The sequence below is a fragment of the Chanodichthys erythropterus genome, chromosome 5 (genome assembly GCF_024489055.1).
Source record: "Chanodichthys erythropterus isolate Z2021 chromosome 5, ASM2448905v1, whole genome shotgun sequence".
Lineage (NCBI taxonomy): Eukaryota > Metazoa > Chordata > Actinopteri > Cypriniformes > Xenocyprididae > Chanodichthys > Chanodichthys erythropterus.
The window spans coordinates 15,930,243-15,956,358 of NC_090225.1; the positions used below are offsets into that span (position 1 = coordinate 15,930,243).

The window sequence follows — 26,116 nt, forward strand, 5'->3', positions numbered from 1 at the left end:
TATTTTGAAACAAATAGCGTTTGCAGTTTAGTCATTTGATCTTTGAGACGCCCTCCCTCCAATAAATACAGGCTATCAACTTCCCATTTGTCTCCGAAATTATGTCAAGTCATGCAATTTGACAGGTACCTATCATATTAACTGCTCCTTCAGTTATTATTTGTATCTCCATCCTTTAGATTGGTTGTAGTGATTACATCATTTAATTATAAAATTGAGCAGTGATCTTTCTGCAAGACAGTGGGTAAAATAAATATTTGCTGTGGCGTCTAGTTAATCAAATACACCAAAATTAAATGTGGTTCTCGATTTATTTAACCTTTGTAGGTCTATTCTTCCCGGGTAACGCTGAATAAAATAATGGCAGCATCTCAGAAATGTCTTGGAAAAGGTAAGACATGATAATCATGAGTTTCTTTTCATGATAAGTAGTTTAGACTACTGGATTCCGTAACTGAGCACAATTGTGTTGTGATTACAAGCCACCATTTATATGAAATCTGCATAACGTGTCCAGATATGTCTTTGTTATGTTAGGGAACGTGGACTTCGTCATGTCGTACACGAGAATTTGCTTGATACAAAGTTGTGGCTTCAGGAGTTTAAGTGCTGACGACAGCATGACACTGCAATTTCATGAAATCACCACTACATATAATAGGCTATTTATGAATGACCGGATTCTATACAAGTGCTATATCATTCGCTCGAGGAATCAGCAGTGTCACAGATTGCATTGCTGATTTCTTGAAAGAGTCATTACTTTTATGCTTTACTTTTTGAACTCTAACTTTTAAAAATATTTTGGTGTTGTCATATAAGAACGTGTTTATATGAAATCGGTAATTAATACTGGTAAAGGAAAACACACACAAACTCACAGACATATGTATATGTGTGTGTGTTTCATCCAGTATAAATAAATAAAGTATATCCATCCAGGGTCACCGTGATTTTGCCAAGTAAGACATGTTCCTGGATCATCATGTTTTGTTGATCCTGGAACAACATTCCAGTCTGAAAATGTTTGTCTTAACCCCTTGCAACCAGTTAGTTAGGTGCTTCTACATCAATGTTATTCACCTAGGGGTAGGCTTCCTACCCCTAAACCTAATCCTACCCATAACTTATCCCTAAAATCAGAGGGGAAAGATGAATAACATTGATGTAGAAGCACCTAACCCTGGTTGCAAGCCTAAACTTGACATAAACGGTAAACTTGTCCCTCAAATCTGATTGATTGTTTGGAATGTTGTTCCAGGATCAACAAAGATGTTGATCCAGGAACATGTCTTACTTGGCAAAATCACGGTGACCGTCCAGTAAGACATGCTGGGAGCATAAAGATGAATTGCATAATGACATTATTATTGAAAAGACATTTTGGATCACTAGAAACATGTACAGGTGACTCACAATACTACATCAATGTCATGGCAACAGTAGGTAGATCAAGTCTAACATGTTTTTGTTTAATGTGTGCCACAGGAAGTGCTGCTCCTGGCCCTGTGCCAAAGGACCATATCCGGCTCTATAGCATGAGATTCTGCCCTTTTGCCCAACGGACAAGATTGGTGCTCAATGCCAAGGGAATGAAGTGAGTACAAACACAAACTGGCATTAACTAAAGCATAAACATTATCTCTGCTTTGAGTGAAAAGAAAAGCCTCTATGATTAATTGTATTTGCATTTCATCGTAGACACGACATCATCAACATCAATTTGAGGAATAAGCCAGATTGGTTTCTGGAGAAGAATCCTCTTGGTTTAGTGCCAACGCTGGAGACCCAGAGTGGTCAGGTGATATACGAGTCACCAATCACTTGTGATTACCTGGATGAGGTCTACCCTCAGAAGAAACTGCTTCCATCCGACCCGTTTGAGAGGGCCCAACAGAAAATGCTGCTGGAGCATTTCTCAAAGGTATTTACTAATGCACTTCCACATGGATATTACATATTGCTAGATTTAATCAATTTAATATTTTCATCAATATGATTGGATGTTCTTTTTAGGTGACTCCCTACTTCTATAAGATCCCAGTAAGCAGGGCAAAAGGAGAAGATGTGTCTGCACTTGAAGCAGAACTTAAAGAGAAACTTTCCCAATTAAATGAGGTTGGTTGGAACACCAGTAATATTATAACTGTTAAGCAGATGTCATGGGATTCTTTTCAGTTGAGTTCAGTTATCACTTCATGTATCAACTTGTGCTTTCCCTGTGTATTTAATGGCATTTGTCAGACCCTTGTCAAGAAGAAGACCAAGTTTTTTGGAGGAGATTCAATAACAATGATTGACTACATGATGTGGCCATGGTTTGAGAGGATGGAGATAATGGAGCTGAAGCAGTATGTTTTTATCTACTTTTTATTACATTTATTAAGTGCACAAGCAATAGAGAAAGAGATATGTTATGGTTATGACATAAATTCAGATATTTTACTTCCCATTTAGTTTCCTCAAAACAAAAAATCATTTTATCACACGAAGAAATGAATATCACATTCTGACATACTGTATGATGATTTAAAATGATGATTAGAAACTCAAAGTCATCTTAGTGATTTAGAAAAATCATTAAATTAGACTTATCTGAATGATTGCTTTGCACATTAACACCCTATTTTCATCATTCCCAGCTGTTTGGACAGCACTCCTCAGCTGAAGAAGTGGACTGAACATATGTTGGAGGATCCCACTGTAAAAGCCACAATGTTCAGCACAGAAATCTACAAGGTGTTCTACAAATCCTACATGGAGGGAAACCCCAATTATGATTATGGTTTATAGAATAAATAATTGTTCTCTGGTAAAACATATCTTGATTGCCTATCAGACATTGGGTACAAAAGTCAGTTAATACTGTTTAGTCCGTCTATCTGTTATACTATGATCCCAATTAATGTGAAGAAAATGTAATGCCTCGTATATCATTCTTTATGTCCTTTCGATTTGTGGTGTGGATATCAAAAACATACATTTAAAACTTTGATGATCTTGTGAATGAATCATATGAAATTACTCATACTGAATTACTATGCCTGAAAGATTGTTTTAATAACCAGCTGAATTAATTACATACCTCAATATAAATTGTTACCAGTGCAATGAAATAAAATAAATAATAAAACAAAAAATACAAGTTTCTGGAGTTCCTTCAATATCAGTTATAGAATTTTTGACTAATCTGATTTTAGCCCATATGCATTCTTTCATGGCTTATAATGAGATTTCCCAGTGTAATTACTGCATCATCATCCACAATGACTGACAGCATGTTATAGATGCCAGTGCTCAAGGGTTAAAATGGTAACAGGGCTCTCAGTAATTCACAAGTCATTCTTTCTGGAATTTAACCTGCAGTGTTTGTCTTAATAGCCATAATCATCACAGGTGTCTACCACTGACTCCAATGAGTCACATCATACACACCAAGACCTCAGAGTTATATGGGATCCATAATCTTACCAGAAGCAGGAAGAGTGCCACTGATGTTTAACAGAAATGCAGGACAGATAACCACCTAAATTGTCTTTCTCATCTGACCATACCAGAGCAAAAGCATTTATCATGATATGTACATAAAGCTTTAAGTTACTTTAAAGACAAAACGGTGATACTGCAATGGTACATGTACAAAAAAAGAGTATAGTAATAATATCACAGTACATATAGTGCTTTCTTGTTAACATCCTCCTTACAGTTCATTAATTTCCCAGGTGAAAAAATGTACATTTCTATGATATACTTAAAGTGCTCTATTTTCGTGCACTAATCTTGTACTTAATATACTAAAAATTCTTCTTTAGTACTACTTAAGATCATCTAACTGTGCTATTTTGAGACACCATGAAATATGTACTAAAATGTGCTTTTAATATACTATCTTTGTATTTTAAAAATGTATTTAGATACTACTTATAGTACATTTGAACCCATAGTGTACTACAAGTGGTAGCTAAATATATATTTCTAAATACAGAGATAGTATATTAGAAGCCCATTTAAGTTCATATTTCATATTGTCTCAAAATGGCACAGATATTCTTAAGATGATCTTAAGTAGTACTAAAGAAGAATTTTAGTATATTAAGTACAAAATTAGAGTACTTTAAGTATATTATAGAAGTGTACTTTTTGTTCACCTGGGTTGATACATACTAAAAGTGTAAAGCTGACTGTTGGATGATTTTTATAATAGGTTTAGGTGAGCTTTGGTTCTTGTTTGCTGAAGTGCTCCACCCTGATCAGAACAATAAAACTAAAAAAACATCAGACATCTGCCAGTTACCTTTTAGATATTTCTTGCATTGATAAGTATGACTGTGCACAACAGAAGCTTCGAGATGTCAGTGCCATAACCTATGACTAAGTGACCCTTGAATTAGGGCAAATTTACAAAAAAACAAAAGGTCTATATCCTGACAAATTGACAAGGTGACTCATTCTACAGCTGTAGTACTGCAAAAGAAATCATTGCATGACATTGCAAAACGCCCACGCAACATAAACAGTGAGCATTAACAGGCAAGAAAAGAACATGGCATGATCTGATGGGAATATATTGTCTTTTTATATAATAAGGTGTCGTACTTGACTTGTGATATGGATAAGAGGATTAAAAAAAAATTACACAGTCCAGAAATAAGTTGTCATTTCAAATGTTATGTCAGCAATAAGGTACGAGAAGCTATATTATGAATGGCTATAGGTGTTTTTAAGCACTGTTTAGAAAAAGGTTAATGAATGAAGGTGACCTGATTTCTAAAAATGGAAATCAGGATCATTTCTTAGACACAGTGAGTATTCAATATTTAGACCATTGAACTATGTATTAAAAAAGAGACAATACATTTTTGAATGCAAAGGAGCAGTTATGGCGTGCAGTATTCCAGGCATGGGCCCAAAAATCACCACTTTATTTGGAATTGTTTTTTATTATTTATTTTTATTTTATCTTATATACACGTTTTATCAATAGTGTTGTATAATAAAATTGAAATCTGTAAATTATAGAAAGTTATTAGTGAAAGAATTATATGACAATTTAATATTTTTTATTTTCACAAACTGTGAATATAATGTAGGCCTATAGAGTAGCCTAATTACATCTTTTATTAACTTTAAAAATGTTATTTTATGTTTGTGCTTTTGAAAGCTATCTTGGTTGGGCTATTTAAGTGTTTTGAACTTAAAACTGGGACCAAAAATCATAAGTAGGCCACCCAGTTGCAAACCGGTACTGTCTCCGGAAAACAGAGACGTCTGGTCACTCTATAAAAGTAGGAAAAACACAAAAACTGTTTTAAATCGTTATTTTATTAAGCATACTTTAGTTGTATTCTTCCGCTAGAAGATATAGTCCGTATGTATGTAGCATGTAGACAGAACAGTGCTAAGCAACGATCCAGAGCCGCGCAGTGATATGTGTTCCGAAACGCAGCTGTTACTAGTACCATATATTTCAGCGGTCAAGTAAAATGACACAGCAGAATTAGAGAAAGTAAATAAACACCTCTGAAGATATGCAGACTTCTGAGTAGTTTATCATTTATAGTCGTTTTATTAAATATATATATATATATATATATATATATATATATATATATATATATATATATATATATATATATATATATATATATATATATATATAGTCGTGTAAAATTAATATGGGGTCCCCTTCAAACGAAGAAAATATATGTGCAGAAGAGCTTTATTTTGAAAGTAACATGGGTGTAGTATGTATGAGGAGGAGTCATTAGTCTTCAGCCACACCAATTCTTCCATATAAAATCAACTTTCAAGACAGATAACGTATGCTCACTTCAGTTACTGACAGGTCATACGGATCAACAGGTAAGTTAAGCAAACCTTGAAATAATATTTGCTTGATTTTAGTAAAACATGTTAAGTATCTACGATAGCCTCGAAAGTATTTTCGCTTTCTTTCTTTTCTCTTCCTCCATCGCGTTATCAAACATACAGATTCTTATCCACAAAACACTCATGTTTTCTGTTGTATGTGTAGTCACCATCGATTGTTTATTTCTTTCTACCTTTAAGATCTTCATTAAGCAAACCCTCTGATCACCATAATGGCTCCAACTCAAAAATGCCATGGAAAAGGTAAGTGAAAGCAAAGAAATTAGTCTCACAAATGTTGCATTGTTTGCTCTGTAACTTGTAATTGGAAAAGCATAACAATTTTTTTAGATATAAATTCACGTCCATCTGCGTAGATGTTCAGCTAATTTCAGTATCCAGTTTCATTATGAACTCGGTTGCAGAAAACTCGCCTCAGATGCTATCATACCATGATGTTGTATAACTATTGTAAAGAATGTCTTTCAGATGAAAGTGATAAGCAATTACAATGTAATTTTTCAATAATAAATAAGAACCTGGGCTCCACACCTGTGTTCCACATTATTTTCCTGATGAAAATCCATGCTTATTATGTAAATATTTTTTTCAAAGGCATGTAAATATTTAGATTTTTTGTGTTCCATGTGTTTCATTGGTGTAACAGAATGTCCTGCTCCTGGACCAGTGCCGAATGGTGTTATTCGGATCTACAGCATGAGATTCTGCCCTTTTGCTGAGAGAACAAGACTGGTGCTCACTGCTAAGGGAGTTAAGTGAGTACTGATGTTGACTTACTGTGCTATACTGGCTTAGATTGGAGGGCTTAAATGTGCAGTAAGTGATTTCCGAGAATCATTGTTGAACACACCCCTCCCTTCATTGCTACACCCCCAAAATGCACTAACAGGCAATGCAAGAATGGATGTGTCTTAGCAGAAGCGTGAATAAAAGAGCAAAGATGACAAATGACATAAAATGAACATGCAGTACAAGAGTATATACAAGCAAGAGTTCGTTGTTTGTCGCCAGCAAACAATGTTCCTCACGTATGGAGCAGAAACTATGCAACCTAGGTGTCAGTTTTCAGGCCTTCCTGCTTAGGTTTCTCCAGCGCTGGAAGTCTTTTTTAATATTAACATGGATCCTAAAGCTTTTGCCTGATCATAACCCTTCTTACTCTAGTTTTCTCTTTTGTAATGTCTCTTGAGTCATCTTTCTTTCAACAGTACTTCGTCAAATCTCCCTCTTGCTCACTCTCTCTCCTCCCCCATTATGAGTGTATACACCCCTTACTGCTGATTGGCTACAGGTTTGTTGTGCTGCTCTGTCCGAACGGCATTTTCCAGAAATCACTTACGGCACCTTTAAGTGTTCTGGTGTGCATTTTTAAATGGAGCATGAATTAGAATTAGTATCTTACTTTCTTTATTTACTTTTTCTGTATTGGTTGCAAGGAAGATCACGCTAATAAATGTGTAGCCACTATCCAAAATTGATTTTATATTCCTTTTACATAGGCATGACATTGTCAACATCAATTTGAAGGATAAGCCAGATTGGTTTCTGGAGAAGAATCCTTTTGGGACGGTACCAGTATTGGAAACCTCAAGTGGTCAGGTGATATACGAGTCACCAATCACCTGCGAGTACCTGGATGAGGCCTACCCTGAGAAGAAGCTGCTCCCATCCGACCCGTTTGAGAGGGCCCAACAGAAAATGCTGCTGGAGCTTTATTCAAAGGTTGGTCATTTTGTCATTTGAAACATGTACTGTAAAACATCTGCTTGTAGAAACTGCTGATTTAAATATGGTCCTCCATTAGAAATCTGGACATTCATCAGGACATAAATATAAAAATGTACTTCTAAAAATAAATGTGAAAGTCTTGATATTACCTTTTTATTATCAGTTAAGGAAACCCCAATAACCAAGAAGGTGAAACTATAACCACTCCGAAGCATTACTTGTGTATATTCATATTCATTTTTTATTTAAGTACATTTCTGCATACATTAATGGAAATTCATACTCATTTCCAGGTGATTCCATACTTCTATAAGATCTCTATGGGCAAGAAAAGGGGAGAGGACGTCTCAGCAGCTGAAGTTGAATTTACAGAAAAACTCTCCCAATTAAATCAGGTGGGCTGAAATACCTACATCTTCTTAAAATACAGTTTCCTGTGATGATTTATTAACTTCTGCTTTCTTTTCTGATACCTTTTTTTCAGACTCTGGCAAAAAAGAAGACCAAATATTTTGGGGGCGATTCAGTCACAATGATTGACTACTTGATCTGGCCATGGTTTGAGAGGGCAGAGATGATGAACGTGAAGCAGTATGTTTTTATATTAGTGCATATGTGAAATATATAATGAATGTATAATAAAAATGCACACAAAAAATAAAGCCATTGTACCTGACAGCAGGAGGAATAATGTGCAGAGTCATTGAGGTCAAGTCAAACAGATATGCAAACAATGATGAATGACTCAGATTAGTAAAGGCAGGGATTCAAGTTCCAACTGAATTGAAAAGCACTTTGCTTCAGTGAACTTTGTGCACACAAGAAAAAAAAACAACAACCTGTTTTCACAAGTAAATTTCTCTTGTATATTTCTTTCTTCTTGTAAATCTAAGAGTTCTGTATATCTTCTCATGTTTCAGTTGTTTGGCCAAAACTCCTGAGTTAAGGAAGTGGACTGAACGCATGTTCGAGGATCCTGTTGTGAAAGCCACCATGTTCAGCACAGAGGATCACAAGGTGTTCTTCGACAGCTACATGGATGGAAAGCCGAATTATGATCATGGTTTATAGAGTAAAATGAGATGATATATGTCCATCTTTGTGTGGAATTGTTATCATTACTCAATTTTTATCCTGAATTTACAGCAGTTTATGCTTTTTACAATGGGTATATTAACATGTTTGTCATTTATACATGAATATAAATAAACCAAATGTACAAAACATAAAATCATGTGCAGAACTTGTATCCTTGTGTTTTCTCTTTTAATCTCTATATATTACTAGTTTTCTCTTTGGTCAAAAGTGAAATGCCACTGAGCCATGCAGTGCATGTAGTGAGGCTGCAAGACATTGCTTCCTGGGAGGGGAAGCTGCATAAAAGTTAGTTTAGTGCATTTTTCTTAATTTCTTTCTTTCCTTTTTTCTTTAAACAAGATGGTGACAAACAAAATACCTCTACAAAGAGTCTTAAGTAAAACTGGCTGCTGCTTGTATTGACATAAAAAAGGAACAGATTTATATCTTAAAATCTAAGCAGTCCATTGTACAGGAAAACTTGTGTAACAGCTTCTGCTTGGGCATATACATGTAACTGCACCATTTTTAGTTGTTCAATAGCTACTTTGCTTAGGAATTTTACCCATCCCTTTAAGGGTTGGCACATAAGATCATAACTGATAATGCAGCTAAGTACTATGATAATGTTACATAATTAACATGCTAAACACGATATGGCTTCATTTGTAACAACTCGTGGTTCAAAGATCCTGAATAAGCTGCCAGATCGATGATGATTAACAAGAGGGTGTTTCTTCAACTATATGCACTTTTGGCCTGTGTTTATATATCACAATTCTGACTTTGTAACAATTGCAAGTTTATATCTTGCAATTCTGAGAGGGAAAAAAAGTCACAATTACCTTGGCAGAATCAACCATTAGATATCCTAAATACACACTTGTTTTCAATTTTTTTGTGACATTTAACAAAATTACAGATAGATTGGAAAATGCATGATAAGTGCAGCAACTTTTGAAATAAACTTTATTATTTTATTTTGTAGCTATTAAAACCACATTTTGTTGTAAAATTTTAAGATTTAAAGTCTTGGTTTGAGACAGGAGTGAAACAATAAAAGCTATATATAAAGGCATTTAAAAAGTAGCAAAAATAAATGCTATAAATGAAGAAATTTGGTCCTCTGAGACATAAAAAGTGCCCATATAGTTGACGAAACACCTATATATCCTAACAGCATCAGTAACAGTCAGTGCTTAACATATCATTTACATTCAAGGTGCATGATGTCACCAAGTAATTAGGCAGTAGAAATCCCCTGCACTCAAAGCCAGAGCAGTGAGTAAGTCTACGTATGGTCCGTTGAGCTGAATTCATGTCTCACGTGACCGTTAGAAAAGTGAGGGGTATATTCCTGAAGAAGCACAGATGTATTTCTGACCATCTCCTGAAAATGCTCCTCCATTTTGGCATAAACGTGCCTCTGCAACACAAGAGGCCTAAACAGGTTTATCGGCTCTGCAGAACAAATTATTTCGGGAACCAGAATTTCATTTGGGATCCGCGAGTTCCCAACAATGACGTGATAGAGTCTCTTTTCCTCCAAGCTTTGCTGAAGGAAGCTGAGCAGATCTCGTAATCTGTGACCGAGACTCTGCGGCTGCCACATCGCAAGACGTTTACTCAACAGCAGATGCAAGAGCGCCGTCTTTATATGGTAATTAGAAAAGGCGCATCTCCCAGTCAAAGCCGTCTGCTTTTTGTGCAAGAAAGAAACTATCTGAAGGCAATGAATGTGACACGAATTGGTAGGAAGTCTTTTCGCTAGGTATTTAAGCAGATTTCTTTCGTAAACGGTTAGTGAGAGTTGCCAGTGAATGTCTGAGGAGTTGCTAGTGTCAGATGGGAAATGAGAGATGAGGTAAGCATCCGTGTCCTCAAACTGAACGGCAGGGGTAACGTTAAGAACCACGGTCTTTCCAGACCTAAATTTGATTTTAAGAGCTCCGGGGAGGTCCAGGTTCCAAAATGCCAACTCAAAATCGTACTTATGAGAGATCTGGCCCCATGCTTTGGTCACTGAGATCTGAAACCATCTCATGATCTGATCTTTCGACAAATACATGGTGTTCTTTGCACAAAGGAACTCCACCAAACCGTGTTCGTCAAGCTTTTCACACTCATTTCTATTGTGAAGCAGACACAGCATATCATCACCAAGATTGGTTGTGCCACAGAGACAGTCTGCTCCATTCCCACCTGGTTTTATGAGTTTAATCTTTCCACATCCTTGCAGGTCCAGTGGGATATCAGGGGCGGGGTCGCACCAGAGCTGAAACTGGAACCTGAATGGCTGGGGTGGAGAAAAAGGCACAATAAGGTCACATGTAGGAGGTTTAGACACCCTCCAGGACTCAAACATACTGCCTATGCCGACAAAGTCCTCGACTTCCAGGTCAGCTTCTCGATCGCAAACACTTCTCAAAGCCTCGAGCAAATCATCTGCGAAGCCTTCGATAAACTCCCGCACTCTCCCACTCTCGTGAATAAAAGGATGGAAGCGGGTCTTGCAGAAGTTATTTAGGACGACTTTATCTAAGGCTACAGTCTTAGCGCTGAGATATCCGGCACTAGAATCTCCATCTTCGTCTTCCACAGGGTCTGAAATTTCATCAGGGTTCATTTCCTGCCTGCAAACCTCAATTGTGAAGAAAATGACAAGACAGAGAGCGCTCCAAAAGTACCAGCCGTAACTGTCCCGATCAACAATCAGAGCTGTTTCTGTTTGCGAGATCTCCTGCTCCAGGCGCTTCTGTTCTGACTCCAGCTTATTCTGGTGCTCTTTCATCCGGGCCAGAAGATCATCATCTTGCTCAGGGATGGTGGTGTTCTCATTAGGGAAGAGTAGAGGGTTGAGGATAGCGGCTACTACCACCATGCAAACCCGTGTAATAGCACCTTGCATCCTTTACTGTGCGCCTGGAAAAAACACATTTCTGGATTACTATCAGCTTCTTGAAAGGAAACACTATCTTCTAACTTTTGCAAAAACACCATCATCATAGTGCTATTTGTGAACCGTAATAGAAAGAACTGTCCTGCACTGGGGAAGGAAGTTAGATAACTCTTGTCAAAAAACATAAATTAAACCAGGCAGATAAATGGATCCAGATAAAAGTATCCACTGGAAACCTCAGATTTATGATTTAAAAAAATCATACAAATATCTATATCATGGGGGAGAATCTGCTTAATTTGATGTTTGGATTAAAAAAAACTGTTGTAACATCTCATCTATGCAAAGAAAGTTAAAATTTTGCCTTGACTAAAGCTTAGGAAGGAACCTTATATACACGAAGAGGAAGTTATGTAATTGGTTTATTTATGGCGTGGCACTTGGAGTCTGAATGATTCTTGGAATGAGGCAGATAAAATTCCGTGTTTAGACAAACTGCGAGCTACTGGCACATTCCACGGTTCTATTTAAAAGCAAGTTTTGTCAATCTGTTGAACGGATATTAAATTAGTGCAAGTAAAAAGCTGCTTCTGCTTACTTTATTTGGCTAATTTTATTTTTCAACAATTTTATTTGGACCCTTCCTAACAGCATGGTGAGAAGGCAAACAAATATTCTCAGTCAATCTAATTTTCAAAATTTTTAGAATTTACAACATTTATCAAGCTTATTCATATTAGATAAAATAGATAAAATGTTATTATAAGATAAAATGTTCAAACAAATATTTATCTTTAATAAACTGGTGTTTGGCCTTGATCTTTCTTTTTAAGTATGTTCATTGAAAACAAAATTGCATAAATTTCAGTGTTTTAATTAGTATTTCTGCATTTTAAAAATGCAAACCACACACAGAATAAGTAGAAGATTAATCAACTAATACGAAGTTTACTTTGACCTCACAAGGTTTTCTGAAGGTTAAGCACGAAGGCTACTACTTTTTGTTTTCAGTTTAGGCCCGATTTGTACCCTTATTAGTGCATTCAACTTGGTGATTTTTGTTACAAAAACAAAAACAAACGAATGCCCATGTGGAACTGCATCATATCCCAAGTAAAACTGCACAAAATAATAATAAAACAGTTACTTAACTTAATAGTTTACATAATGACAACATTGGTAGTTGACTCATAGTAGTAAACTAAAGCTCCAGTATAGATGTTAATTGGAAAATTGGTGTGGCGCCGCAAAGGTTCCCACAGTCCACAATAACTAAAAGGGCGGAGTCTAGACAACAACTACGTTTGTGATCACAGATGTATGAAATAGACACTTTTGGTATGACGGAAGGAAGACTTATTAACACATGACCGGAATGATTAAATTCAGTGGTAAGTTTGTCAGTGAGAAAACGACTGAAACTTGTAGTTTAGTGGGCGGTGACTACGTAAAGGCAGATCATTTTACAAAGTCTTTTTTTAAATCGATAAAATTGCGTGTTTTTATTTTTACGTCTTAAGATGTTTTACAAGATTAATGTAGTGTAATTTTATCACAGTTGTTACGGTGTCTTTAATAATCTATAAAACAACAGACGGCCACCACTCGCGCTGAGTCTTTGTTATAAACCAAGAACAAAAATATAACTTACACCCTAATCCAAGAGTTGAAGTCCAGCGTTGTTCATTGCCTCAGAATAATACTGCACCGACACAAGAGAAAGCGCTGCAGTACCGTTATTCTTCTGTTTCCTCATCTGCTCGATACTCGTGAAGCTGTTCTCACATCCAGGAAGTGACCAAAGTGGCCCTTTTCGCTCCTCTATAAAAAGCACGTGGGTCAGCCCTGTTCTTGAGTCACATCGTCACATCATATGTAAAACACGCACACACACTCTCTGGGGGGAGGAAACATTACAACTTTTTCAACATTACAACGTGAGATTTCATAAGTAAAACTTTCACAAGTAATACTCAAATAATGTTATGTGCATATTGTTGTTCACTGAGGATGTACGTGCAATTATAAAAATAAAAAGGCTTCAATATATAGGCCTACATAACCCTCTTTAAGAATAAAAACCATGTCATATCATATGGCGAGTCGATTATTACATTAGGTAACGTACATCGAAATTGGGTTTTTCCGACAAGACATTTACGAAAAATGTTCAGCTCTTTTGAAATATGTGCGGCTGCGCAGTGACTACTAAAGACGGAGGACAAATATACACACACGAGGTCGCTATCTCACCAAAGTTCAGTCAAAGACTATTATGGTTCAGCAGCCTATAGACAATACACAGACACACCTGCCTACCTACAATAATGTTTACATATGAGATAGTTTCTGTCAAATAACCACCATTACAATCATCCGTCGGTAAGATGATTTTGAATCTTATTTTCCTGAGGGTCACGCTATGAGAAAATGATCAATTCTCCTTTCCAATCCGCTTATTTATCCTCTTTAGGGTCAAGGGAGGGCTGGGGCCCTTTTACAGGTTTTATATACACACCTGAACAAAATCTTAAGACCGGAGGAAAAATTACAAGTATTCGCATTTTGCGCTGCTGGATCATAACCAGGTTGTAAGTACTACTTCAAAATGCCAAGAGAAGAAGAGGAGCAAGAGACAAAAAATATAGAGTAGGCAATTTATTGAAAACTGCATTTAAACTCAAACAGGCTGTTCATCAGCTGATCAAAAGTTTAAGACCATAGCCTTAAAAAGTTCAAATCTGTGCAAAAATTTGGCTTTCATGTCATTGTCCTTCATACAGTCACACTGTCATGATCTCCTGATGGCAAAGGCAAAAAGGCTTTCTTTCTTTGAACGTGGCAGGATTGTTGAGCTGCACAAACAAGGGCTCTCGCAACGCGCCATCGCTGCTGAGGTTGGACGCAGTAAGACATTTTACATTTCTTAAAAGATCCTGCAAGTTATGGGACAAATAAGTCAAGTGGTAGACCCCAAAAAATTTCACCTGCACTGAGCCGGAGGATCCTACAGGCTGTCCGTGAAGACACAGGCCGATCCTCAACCCAAATTAAAACCCTTACTGATGCTGACTGCAGCCGAATAACCATAAGACGGCATCTGCGACTGAAGGGCTTAAAGAACAAAAAACGTCTTCAAAGGCCACGTCTCCTCCCACGCCACAAACTTGCCCGTTTGGAATTTGCAAGGGAGCACCAAACATGGGACATTGAAAGGTGGAAGAAAGTTTTATTCTCTGATGAGAAAAAAATTAACCTGGATGGTCCTGATGGTTTCCAACGTTACTGGCATGACAAGGAGATCCCACTGGAGATGTTTTCTACGCGGCACAGTGGATGAGGCTCCATTATGATCTGGGGTGCTTTTTCCTTCAATGGGAAAATGGAGCTTCAGGTTGTGCAGGGGCGTCAAACGGCGGCTGGCTATGTGGACATGTTGCAGCGGGCATCCCTCTTGACTGATGGCCCTCGTCTGTGTGGTAATGACTGGGTCTTTCAACAGGACAACGCTGCAATTCACAACGCCCGCCTGACGAAGGACTTCTTTCAGGAGAATAACATTGTTCTTTTGGACCATCCTGCATGTTCCCCTGATCTAAATCCCATTGAGAATGTTTGGGGATGGATGGCAAGAGAAGTTTACAAAAACGGACGTCAGTTCCAGACCATGGATGCCCTTCGTGAAGCCATCTTCGCCACATGGAGCAATGTTCCCACCAGCCTCCTGGAAACAGTTGCATCAAGCATGCCAAAACGAGTGTTTGAAGTGATCAGCAAGAATGGTGGGGCTACTCACTACTGAGTGCTTTTTTGAGACTTTTAGTTGTATTGTGGGTTTTTTTGGGCTATGGTCTTAAACTTTTGATCAGCTGATGAACAGCCTGTTTGAGTTTAAATGCAGTTTTCAATAAATTGCCTACTCTCTATTTTTTGTCTCTTGCTCCTTTTTCTTCTCTTGGCATTTTGAAGCAGAACTTACAACCTAGTTACGATCCAGCAGTGCAAAATGTGAATACTTGTAATGTTTCCCCTGGTCTTAAGATTTTGTTCAGTATATATATATAGGGGAGACGGGGGATGGTTGTAACACATTTTGCAGGCTTGGGGGGCCCAGAAACTGCATAGGGTGTATTTTCACCCAAAACTCGTCAGATTTTTTACTTAAAACACTGGCGGAGACACCTCTGTCAGTCTTTCTTTTCCATGTCCTAGTCATTCTTTAAAAACATTTAAAAATCAAGAAAATTATGTTGTATGAAAGACAATGGCTGACGGGATGGTTGTAACACTTAGTTGTTTGAAATTAGCAGGGGGAAAATGCATCACATATTCCCTAAGAAACTATTATTTAATCTAATATAAGTCATAGAATTTTATCTGCATTAGTATATATACTAAACAAAATATGGTATTGGTCAAAATTTTTACTTTCTTACCTCAAAATTTGTTTTTTTCTCTATATATTCTGAATTTGCCTGTTTCCAGCCTTGACAATTAACATGTGGGAACAGAGAGAAAGTAGGAATATACTCAAGTGTTCAAATGACTCCTATCTTGTCCCTAATTGGTGGAATTGATTGTATTACAACCATCCCCGGTCTCCCCTATATTTATATATATATATATATATATATATATATATATATATATATATATATATATATATATATATATATATATATATATATATATATATATATATTAAATATTTTTTCTCATCCGAACATCGAAACCACGTTCAGTTAAACAACAAAGAAAAGCAAACTCGTTTTTAAGCAGCTTTTATTAATGACAAGAATTTGTGGCGTGCGCACAAATGGGCGTGACCAAAGGGAGCTTACAGGTGCGCGCGCCCTTACTTGTGAACCCATCGCACTTCAGTAAGCAGAGTTAGTTCGCGAGATGCGTCAATAATTGTGAAACATTCGTTTCCATGTGATTCCGATAATTATATTTAATTTAAATTATTTTTTAAATCTTATTTTTCGTGTTCTTTTTCGAGTTTTTTGCGCAGATTGCAGAACAGCGGTCATTTTCAGATAAGTAGCCTACCTTTGACAGCCTTTAATAGCTTTAACATAAACTGTAATTAATGGATCGTTTAAAGTTGGTTTTACAATATGTCCAGTCAAATTCGGAGTCCATCTCCAATGGTATCTGTATAATACTGTCACTGATAAGCGTCAAGTTATATACAAGTTTTGATTTTAACTGCCCCTGTTTACCGCAGTACAATAAGATGTACGCAATGGGGGTCATGCTCGTACCCCCAATTATACTGTTCTTTTTGGGAGTGTTAGTTAATCGTCATACAGGGGTGCTGATGGAAGAGTGGGTCAGACCCCTGGGCAAGAGGACAAAAAATCCGGCAGTGGTAAAGTAAGGTTAAAGCTATACAATGTTAATATTATTTGACTAAATAATAGCCTATTAATATTGATAATACAAAAATATTGAAATATATTATCCTTCTCCCAGATTTCTGCTGTCTTCAATGATGCAAAGGGCCCTTCTGGCCCCCATGGTCTGGATTCTGATGACACTCTTGGATGGAAAATGTTTCATCTGTGCGTTTAGTATGAATGTAGACCCTAAATATTTTACAGGAATACCTAACAGCACCGGCCTAGAACTAGTCAAGATCATGGCTAAGGTGCCTTGCAAAGAAGATGTTATCTTCAAAAACAGCAGTTTTCGGAAAGCTGTTTCGCGCTATGTGCGTTGTTATTCTCAAGTAAGTGTGTTTTCTCATTTTTTCAATGCTTTTACATTGTCTTTAGTCAATGAACCATGATGTCAATGTCATTTTTGACACGATAGCTGCTAAGTAAGATTGAGCTATACAAAGCTGACAGGAACAGACCTTAACAAATCTGTAGGTGGTTAAAATCCTTTGCATACTTTGCATGATTCATCTATTCTTCTTGTACAATTTATCTTCTATTCTAAGGCAATAGGCTGGTCAATCCTCCTCTTCTTCATTTTTTTGGGAGCTGTGGGTCGCGTCATCAAGCCTTGCTTCAATCACGCCACTTTTCTGCAGACTCGTTACTGGAGCAATTACCTGGACATTGAGCAAAAGCTCTTCGATGAGACTTGCGTCCTTCATGCCAGAGATTTTGCCAGAAAATGTGTGGTGCAGTTCTTTGAGAGCATGCGAGAAGATGTGACCGTGAGAATGCCCCTCTCGAGTGCACTCAGACCCAGCACAATCCGTAATGAATATGAAGAGGAAGAAGAGGAGCGTCTGCATGGTATAACCAGACAAGATCAGGTGGATCATTTGCTTCAAACCTGGTACGAGTGCAAACCAGAACTGGATGTGACCAAGATGGCCTATAAGCCCAAAGTATGCTTCACTTGGGAAGATCACAATGGAAAGGCGTTATTCTCTGATGTGTAAGAGAAAAAGCAGATCTTACCTTTTAAGTAAGGACTCATGCAAATAAGTGACATGCTAATAAAGGTATTGGATATTAATAAAGATAATGAAAAATGTTTTTAAATCCTAAAATTGTATTGAATTGAGAACTAATTAACTGATTATTGTTAAAGGGTTAGTTCACCCAAAAATGAAAATTCTGTCTTTAATTACTCTAATGTCGTTCTACACCCGTAAGACTTTCGTTCATCTTCAGAACACAAATTAAGATATTTTTGATCAAATCCGATGGCTACATGTATATTTAACACTTTCAGATGCCCAGAAAGGTACTAAAGACGCATTTAAAACAGTTCATGTGACTACAATGGTTCAACCTTAATGTTATGAAGCTAGAATACTTTTTGTGCGCCAAAAAAACAAAATATCGACTTTATTCAACAATATCTAGTGATGGGCGATTTCAAAACACTGCTTCACGAAGCTTCGAAGCTTTACAAATCTTTTGTTTTGAATCAGTGGTTCGGAGCGTGTATCAAACTGCCAGAGTCACGTGAACCATTGAAATTTCGAAATATTTCAAAACACTTATGACGTAACAAAGCCTCGTTTACTGAAATCACATGACTTGATACATGATCTTCGTAAAGCTTTGAAGCTTCATGAAACTAGTCTGGATTCTGATGTTATTGCTGGATGGAGAATGTTTTATCTGCATATGAATGTAGAACCCAAACATTTTTTACTGTATAATGTTACTGTCAGATTATTGTCAATTCAGAAAGCTTTGTTTGAACCTTCTTCAATAGCTTGCATGCTGGAGCATTTGAATATGCTGGGATTTAGTTTGTGTAATTTTGCATGTCTCTTTCCACACACATTACACAACAACCTCATGGATATGGCTTGGATGCAAATGACTACAGAACCTTGGCAACATCTGAAAAAAACGTGTACTCTTTATGTATTTGTCTATGTATTGTATATGTGTATCTATTAATAAAATAAATTAATAAAAATGTTTATTTTAGATGTGTGACAGACCACTGTCATCAAATTCCATTTTTGTATACAGTACATGTCTTGAAATGTACTTTTGCCTTCAATACACATTTCAGTAAGATATATTTTGTCCTTTGATTAGTTGACAGACAAGAAACAATTTAAGCACTGACTGGATTTTTCAGTGCTTACATACATAGTGTTTAGTCAATGAACTGGTATGTCAATGTCATTTTTGACTTTTTAGCTGCTAAATAAGATTGAGCTGTACAAAGTTGAAAGGAACAGACCTTTAGCAAATCTGTAGGTGGTTAAAATTCTTTCATACATTGCATAACATAACCAGATGATTCATCTATTCTTCTTGTATAATTTATCATCTTAGCTGTATGACAGACCACTGTCATCAAATTCTGTATTTGTAGGCTATATTGTATAGTACATGTCTTGAAATGTACTTTTGCCTTCAATACAAGTTTTCAGTAAGATATATATTTTGTCCTTTGTATTATAGTTGACAGACAGGAAACAATTTAAGCATTGATTGGATAACGTGAGAACGACAATCCCACCCAGCCTCTAAAGGAGGGGCCTGACACTCATGCGTACCGATGCATTAAGGCCACCAGGTGAACGTTTCACCTCAGTCCTGCTTTCTTTTCTCTCTGACAAGATAGAATAAGTCTATTATTTATTATTTCTTAGCTGTACTAAAAACTTAGCTCTATTTTTTTTTTTGCCCTATAATCAGGTGAACTCTTTCTGAAAATGGATAAGTTTCGGATTATGGTCCAGTTTTTGCAAGCCAACCAAGAGTCCTTCATGAATGGCATCTGTGGGATCATGGCTCTGGCAAGTGCTCAAATGTATTCCTCCTTTGAGTTTACCTGTCCTTGCCTTCCAGACTACAATTACGCGTATGGAATCGGCATTCTAATAGTGCCACCGATATGGTTCTTTTTACTTGGATATGTACTTAACAACAACATATCAGTGTTAACTGAAGAATGGAAGAGACCGATGGGCAAGCGCAGAAAAGATCCAGCGGTTTTGCGCTACATGTTCAGCTCCATGACGCAGCGCGCTCTTATCGCTCCAGCTGTATGGATAGCCGTAACTTTAATGGATGGCAAGAGCTTTTTGTGCGCTTTCACTCCCACAGCGGATTTATCCGAGTTCGTCAACGAGAGCTATCAAAGCTTATCCAAAAATGAGCTTATGAAATTACAAGCAAGGATTCCATGCGAAGACGTATTTGATGGGCATGAGATTATATCCAGAGAAGCGGCCACTAGGTATATTCGCTGTTTGTCACAGGTAATTTTTATTTCTCAACTTTATGTCCAAATGGGTTTTTTTTTTTCAAAATAGGCCTGTTACCTATTACAGTTAACGCTGGGTAAACCAATGTTTCATACTTGTAATTTTGAAAGACGGTATAATGTTAATTATATGCAGCGCTAGAGAGTAGCCTACATTAGTGCCCGTCCACTTTTTCAGAAGTGTTTGTTCCGTAAGTTTTTTTTTTTAAATATTATTTATAGGCCTATTTCCAATAGGGCTTTTTAAAAAATTCTCCATTTTAAAACGTTTTGAACCAAGCCAACCATCTAGGAGGTGAATCACACCATTACAAACTTTTATTTGAAGCAAAGTATCAGACAAAAGACAAAGGTGCAAGACTGTATGTGTTTTAGTGAGCAAAAGCACAAAAAATCCTATTAAGCATTGTAAATATATTCATACTCACTGGCCACTTTATTAGGTATACCTTGTACTGGGTTGGACCCACTTTTGCCTTCAAAACTGCCTTAATTCCTCCACCATTTTGGTCTATATTGACATGATAGCCTAATGCTATCAGCATCACACGGTTGCTGCAGATTTGCTGGCTACACATATAATAATGCAAATCTTCCGTTCCACCACATGCTAAAAGTGCTATTTTGGATTGAGATCTGGTGACTGTGGAGGCCATTTGAGTATAATGAGCTCATTGTCATGTTCAAGAAACCAGTTTGAGATGATTTGAGCTTTGTGACATGATGTGTTATCTTGCTTTAAGTGACCATCAGAAGATGTACATGATCAGAAACAATACTCAGGTAGTCTGTAGCATTTAAATGACGCTGGTACTAAGGGGCCCAAAGTGTGCCAAGAAAGTATCCCCCACACCATTACACCAGCACCAGCAGCCTGAACTGTTGATACAAGGCAGGATGGATCCATGCTTTCATGTTGTTCATGACAAATTCTGACCATGCCATCTGAATGTTGCAGCAGAAACCCAGACTCATCAAACCAGGCAACGTTTTTTCCAGTCTTATATTGACAAATTTTGGTGAGCCCATGCGAATTGTAGCCTCAGTTTCCTGTTCTTAGCTGACAGGAGTTGTCTTCTACTGCTGTAGCCCATCTGCTTCAAGGTTTGACGTGTTGAGCATTCAGATATGTTTTTCTGCATACTTCGGTTATTACGAGTTACTGTACCCTTTCTCTGCTCAAACCAGTTTAGCCATTCTCTTCTGACCTCTGGTGTCAACAAGGCGTTTTCTGACACAGAACTGCCGCTCACTGGATGAACTGCCCAACATGCTGGGTAGTTTTATTTAATTCAACTATTGTTTTAAAGTGATTATATGTCTGGCTTAAAATGAGCCCAAAATAGGTTGGAAATTAAAAATCAGACACATAATTCACTGTAAAATGTAATTAGTTGAGTTTACTTAGAAAGCTTAATTAAACTGTGGGGTTTACTTAAAAAACTTAAGGAAACCGATTGCCTTAAATTTAGCAAGTAAGTTAACTCATCATTTTGAATTGATAAAACTAGCTACCACACAGTACAGAGTACTTAGAAATCTTGAGTATTCACTGTAAAATGTAATTAGTTGAGTTTACTTAGAAAGCTTAATTTAACTGTTGGGTTTAGCTACCACACAGTACAGAGTACTTAGAAATCTTTAGGATTGGTAATTCAATTTTACAAATTGAGTACTTAGTTCAGTCATGTTAAAAATCTTGTTCACATTATGTAGAAACTGCCTTAAATTTCTCAAGCATTTTTTACTCAGTTGCAACAATGGACCATACATTTATTTGTGTTTATTAAACTGGAGATACTGTTGAAAATAATAAAGTTTGATGTCACCATCATGGTGGAAAGTGTTTGCTTTAGTTGGGCTCTTGACCTTGACTTTTAACATTAGTGTTTCTCCGACTGTCGTAACTCAGTTTTTGTAAAACACAGCTGTTATGGTGAAAAAAAGCAAGAGAAATGCGGGGATTGATCTGTTGTATTTTTCCTGGTGATGTCATTGAATATCCACAGATTTAATCCTGAGTTTTATACTTGATCAAAAGTGTGGTTTGTCATTAAAAACAAATGAGTGTTTTTTTTTTAATAATCAATAAAACTATAGCATGAGATGGATCACTGTTGAAATCATTTTTTTAATATATTTGTCAAAAAAACATATCAGACTAGACACACAGAGACATCAAGAATCAGCATGTAAATCTCAACAACGGTGACATGCTTCATGCTGCAATGCATGCTGGGAGCCATGGATGAGTTTTATACTATGATGGCTCCCAGCATGCATTGCATGTCACCATGGTTGAGATTTACACGCTGATTATTGATGTCTCTGTGTGTCTAATAGTAGCCCAAAATGTTTTTTGACAAATATAATATTAAAAATATATGATCTTAATAGTTCTCAGTCTCTTGATCTAGTTTCAGCAATAAAATATTTATTTATAGCAACAAAGCACACTTTTGATCAAGTACAATCCTTGGAATGAAATCTGTGAATTTTTGATGATGAAATTATAAGTACAGAACCAACAGATCAATCCCCGTATTTCTCTTGCTTTTTTTCACCATAACAGCTGTGTTTTACAAAAACTGAGTTACAACAGCCAGAGAAACACTAATGTTAAAAGTCAAGGTCAAGAGCCCAACTAAAGCAAACACTTTCCACCATGATGGTGACATCAAACTTTATTATTTTCAACAGTATCTCCAGTTTAATAAACACAAATAAATGTATGGTCCATTGTTGCAACGGAGTAAAAAATGCTTGAGAAATTTAAGGCAGTTTCTACATAATGTGAACAAGATTTTTAACATGACTGAACTAAGTACTCAATTTGTAAAATTGAATTACCAATCCTCAAGATTTCTAAGTACTCTGTACTGTGTGGTAGCTAAACCCAACAGTTAAATTAAGCTTTCTAAGTAAACTCAACTAATTACATTTTACAGTGAATACTCAAGATTTCTAAGTACTCTGTACTGTGTGGTAGCTAGTTTTATCAATTCAAAATGATGAGTTAACTTACTTGCTAAATTTAAGGCAATCGGTTTCCTTAAGTTTTTTAAGTAAACCCCACAGTTTAATTAAGCTTTCTAAGTAAACTCAACTAATTACATTTTACAGTGTAGAGGCAACAATAATAATCAAAAGATTAACATTTATTAATAAGCAATTTAATACATGTTTATTATTTAATTATTATTAATTAAACATATTAATAAATGTTAATATCCAACCTATTTTGGGTTCATTTTAAGTGATCAATAAAGTAATTTTTAAACATCAGTTGAGTTAAATAAAACTACAGGTTAGGTTAAAGATTCAACCCAGCAGCTGGGTCAAAACAACCCAATCGCTGGGGTTTGTCCATTTTTAACCCAACTTGGGTTGTTTTAACCCAGCATTTTTTAGAGTGTATGTTTTTAATGTCAAACCTAGAGTAAAATATTTTGAGTAGAGACTAAAATTCATTTTCACAACATAAATCATACATTCTTACAGATACACAAGAGGTTATTAAAACAGGGCCAGGAATAATTATAACCATGGTAATTTGAAAGGCACAAATGTGATATAAGAGAAATTATGTATGAAATGCAATTTGTTTAAATTGAGGCTATATAATGCATTAATGTTATTTATTTATTTCTTTTTTAGGCCTGTGGATGGACCTTTTTAATGATCATAACTTTAATAGCCTTCTTGATAAGGGCGATAAGACCTTGTTTTACTCAAGCCGCTTTTCTTAAAACCAAATATTGGTCACACTACATTGATACGGAGCGCAAACTATTTGACGAAACGTGCAAAGAGCATGCCAAGAGCTTCGCTAAGGTCTGCATACAGCAATACTTCGAGAGCATCAGTGGTGAAATTGTTCCACAGCTCCAGCTACCCATAAAGAAAGGAAAAGGTAAAAAAGATGATGATGGAGAAAAACAGAAGAGTGACGAGGAGAAGCTTCTTGGGGTCCGTAAAGAAGAAGACATGAATAAAGTCCTGTGGAACTGGCACACATGTAAACCCCCACTAACGCTGAATAAACATGCTGAAGATATGAATGGACATGCTCACTTGGATACCCACAGCGTCTCTGATGAGCGGCACACTCGGACACCTAAGAAAAACACAGCTGTGGCATACTACTCCAAAGTCTGACTTCATGTTTTAATCTTATGAAGAACTGAATGAAGTGCTTTAGCAGTACTCAATGTCAAGATAGTCCTGTTTTGCTATCTCATTGCATGTAACTTTTATTTTATTATTTTATATCCTCCTGAGACTCAGTCATTCAGTCGATTTACTATTGTAAACATGTTGTTTTGTTACCATAAGTAACTGAGAACATAAATAGGATATCATGGGATTGTCTGTGATAACGTAAAGTAACGTGTTAAAGCTGTGACCAATATGATAATAATAATAGAACGATGATGACAATGTTAATGATATGACACCTTTTCATTTCCTTTTAGTTTCTTATATAACAAATTATCTCTTATTAAAATTAAGTTATAATTCGGCAGCAGTTTGTCTATATAATCCGTCAGTTCCTCAAGGATTTATCAACAACTGGTTATTTTTTCTGGTATTTATCCTCACCCACTAATGGCAAGTTTCTATGGCTACTAAAGTGATCAGATTAGTTTACCACATCCTAAATGATGTTCCTCACAGGAAATGTTATTAGATTGTATCTCTACCAATTAAATATAAAGTCCTTTCAGAGATTGCATCTTTGGAAGCTTCACTATAGAAATTCATTGCTGTTTGATTGCAGTTGTCTAAATGGTTTTGTAACTCTTAATTAAAATCCTACTTCAGTATTTTGAAAATTTTTAACATGTAGAAATTATTTAGACAAAGTCATGTAGACTCACACAGACATCAAGGTTCAGCGTTTGAACCTCAACAATGGTGACAACATTTTCAGATAAACAAATTAACTCTGAACATCACAAAACAAGCTATAAAGTCACAAAGAAGATTTTTGTTTATTGTCACCGTTGTTGAGGTTCATACACTGATTCATTTTGTCTGTGTGAGTCTAAAAGACACTGCTCAAAACTCTGTCAGTATAATGAATAAAAAAAAAACACGAATAAAAAAAAACCCTAACCATTAATTAATGCAAAACTAACAGTTAATAGACTCAGAGTTTAGTCTCTGGATTGGATCAGTGAAGCAGGTAGTGATGGGCAGAGCGAGGCTTCGTGAAACACTGAAGCAGTTGGATCAAATGTGCCGTGATGATTCGAGGCTTCGAAACAATCTGACACTTGACTCCACGGTGACCCCTAGTGGTCAAAAGAGTGTAAATGCAACAAAACTCAAACTAAACATGCAGTAAAAACACCTTTTACAAATCTATTGCAAATGTTTTATTGAAAGCAAAATCTATTAAATGCAATTAACTAATTCTCCAATAAGATTAGGCTACATATCTACATATATGACTGTATATCTGTTCTTTTATCAATTTTTAAGGCTTGTTTCTCTGTTCCATGGCTCAAGCTAAACAGGCCAATAAGAGATTAATAACTACCATTATTCATTTTAATTATTTTAATGTCTAATTAAAACATCTACAAATTTATAAAACTGAGATCAGGTAAAACCCATAGACATTTGTTCAATGCTTCTCAGTGAATCTGCATGATTCATGGGTTAACTTTATCTTCGCCCTCTACCGGTGAACCACTGAAATTTCGAACTGTTTTGAAATGTTTCGAATGTTTTCAAATGATTCATGAAGCTTCGGAGCTTCATGAAGCATGTGTTTCAAAATCGGCCATCACTAGAAGCAGGACGCTCTAT

The 26,116-nt window shown here is 36.3% G+C and overlaps 5 protein-coding genes across 7 annotated transcripts; 4 read left to right on the forward strand and 1 right to left on the reverse strand.

Moving 5' to 3' along the window:
* The first annotated feature begins 51 nt into the window (after positions 1-51).
* Positions 52-3,128, forward strand: gsto1 (glutathione S-transferase omega 1). Of its 3 annotated transcripts, none has more exons than XM_067385263.1 (7): positions 52-125; positions 328-391; positions 1,489-1,597; positions 1,702-1,924; positions 2,017-2,118; positions 2,245-2,351; positions 2,643-3,128. In XM_067385263.1, exons 2-7 carry the CDS (start codon positions 361-363, stop codon positions 2,791-2,793), a joined length of 723 nt encoding a protein of 240 aa, XP_067241364.1. In that variant the 5' UTR covers positions 52-125; positions 328-360; the 3' UTR covers positions 2,794-3,128. The 3 variants fall into 3 exon arrangements, with proteins under 3 accessions (XP_067241364.1, XP_067241365.1, XP_067241363.1); XM_067385264.1 differs by lacking the exon at positions 52-125 and adding an exon at positions 169-240; XM_067385262.1 differs by lacking the exons at positions 52-125; positions 328-391 and adding an exon at positions 1,274-1,407.
* Positions 3,129-5,722: 2,594 nt separating this feature from the next.
* On the forward strand, positions 5,723-8,877 carry gsto2 (glutathione S-transferase omega 2). Its single transcript, XM_067386266.1, has 7 exons — positions 5,723-5,862; positions 6,070-6,132; positions 6,536-6,644; positions 7,389-7,611; positions 7,911-8,012; positions 8,102-8,208; positions 8,538-8,877. Exons 2-7 carry the CDS (start codon positions 6,102-6,104, stop codon positions 8,686-8,688), a joined length of 723 nt encoding a protein of 240 aa, XP_067242367.1. The 5' UTR covers positions 5,723-5,862; positions 6,070-6,101; the 3' UTR covers positions 8,689-8,877.
* Positions 8,878-9,067: 190 nt separating this feature from the next.
* Positions 9,068-13,569, reverse strand: itprip (inositol 1,4,5-trisphosphate receptor interacting protein). Its single transcript, XM_067386265.1, has 2 exons — positions 13,245-13,569; positions 9,068-11,616 (listed from the first exon to the last, which is right to left on the reverse strand). The coding sequence occupies exon 2, from the start codon at positions 11,600-11,602 to the stop codon at positions 9,986-9,988; it is 1,617 nt and encodes a 538-aa protein (XP_067242366.1). The 5' UTR covers positions 11,603-11,616; positions 13,245-13,569; the 3' UTR covers positions 9,068-9,985.
* A 3,116-nt stretch (positions 13,570-16,685) lies between these two features.
* On the forward strand, positions 16,686-18,875 carry calhm3 (calcium homeostasis modulator 3). The gene is made up of 3 exons (XM_067385266.1): positions 16,686-16,972; positions 17,072-17,327; positions 17,544-18,875. Exons 1-3 carry the CDS (start codon positions 16,686-16,688, stop codon positions 17,994-17,996), a joined length of 996 nt encoding a protein of 331 aa, XP_067241367.1. The 3' UTR covers positions 17,997-18,875.
* An 870-nt stretch (positions 18,876-19,745) lies between these two features.
* Positions 19,746-24,457, forward strand: calhm1a (calcium homeostasis modulator 1a). The gene is made up of 2 exons (XM_067386506.1): positions 19,746-20,294; positions 23,957-24,457. The coding sequence occupies exons 1-2, from the start codon at positions 19,746-19,748 to the stop codon at positions 24,455-24,457; spliced, it is 1,050 nt and encodes a 349-aa protein (XP_067242607.1).
* The last annotated feature ends 1,659 nt before the right edge of the window (positions 24,458-26,116 follow it).

Excerpts from the sequence above, each read along its gene's own strand:
- gsto1 (XM_067385262.1), top strand. The coding sequence starts at position 1,347 with ATGAATTGCATAATGACATTATTATTGAAAAGACATTTTGGATCACTA. Across the intron at positions 2,119-2,244 it reads AACTTTCCCAATTAAATGAG|ACCCTTGTCAAGAAGAAGAC; the intron begins GTTGGTTGGAAC and ends GGCATTTGTCAG. Across the intron at positions 2,352-2,642 it reads GAGATAATGGAGCTGAAGCA|CTGTTTGGACAGCACTCCTC; the intron begins GTATGTTTTTAT and ends CATCATTCCCAG.
- gsto2 (XM_067386266.1), top strand. The coding sequence starts at position 6,102 with ATGGCTCCAACTCAAAAATGCCATGGAAAAG. Across the intron at positions 6,645-7,388 it reads CTCACTGCTAAGGGAGTTAA|GCATGACATTGTCAACATCA; the intron begins GTGAGTACTGAT and ends CCTTTTACATAG. Across the intron at positions 7,612-7,910 it reads TGCTGGAGCTTTATTCAAAG|GTGATTCCATACTTCTATAA; the intron begins GTTGGTCATTTT and ends ACTCATTTCCAG.
- itprip (XM_067386265.1), bottom strand. The coding sequence starts at position 11,602 with ATGCAAGGTGCTATTACACGGGTTTGCATGGTGGTAGTAGCCGCTATC.
- calhm3 (XM_067385266.1), top strand. The coding sequence starts at position 16,686 with ATGGATCGTTTAAAGTTGGTTTTACAATATGTCCAGTCAAATTCGGAG. Across the intron at positions 16,973-17,071 it reads AAAAATCCGGCAGTGGTAAA|ATTTCTGCTGTCTTCAATGA; the intron begins GTAAGGTTAAAG and ends TCCTTCTCCCAG. Across the intron at positions 17,328-17,543 it reads ATGTGCGTTGTTATTCTCAA|GCAATAGGCTGGTCAATCCT; the intron begins GTAAGTGTGTTT and ends TTCTATTCTAAG.
- calhm1a (XM_067386506.1), top strand. The coding sequence starts at position 19,746 with ATGGATAAGTTTCGGATTATGGTCCAGTTTTTGCAAGCCAACCAAGAG. Across the intron at positions 20,295-23,956 it reads ATATTCGCTGTTTGTCACAG|GCCTGTGGATGGACCTTTTT; the intron begins GTAATTTTTATT and ends TTTCTTTTTTAG.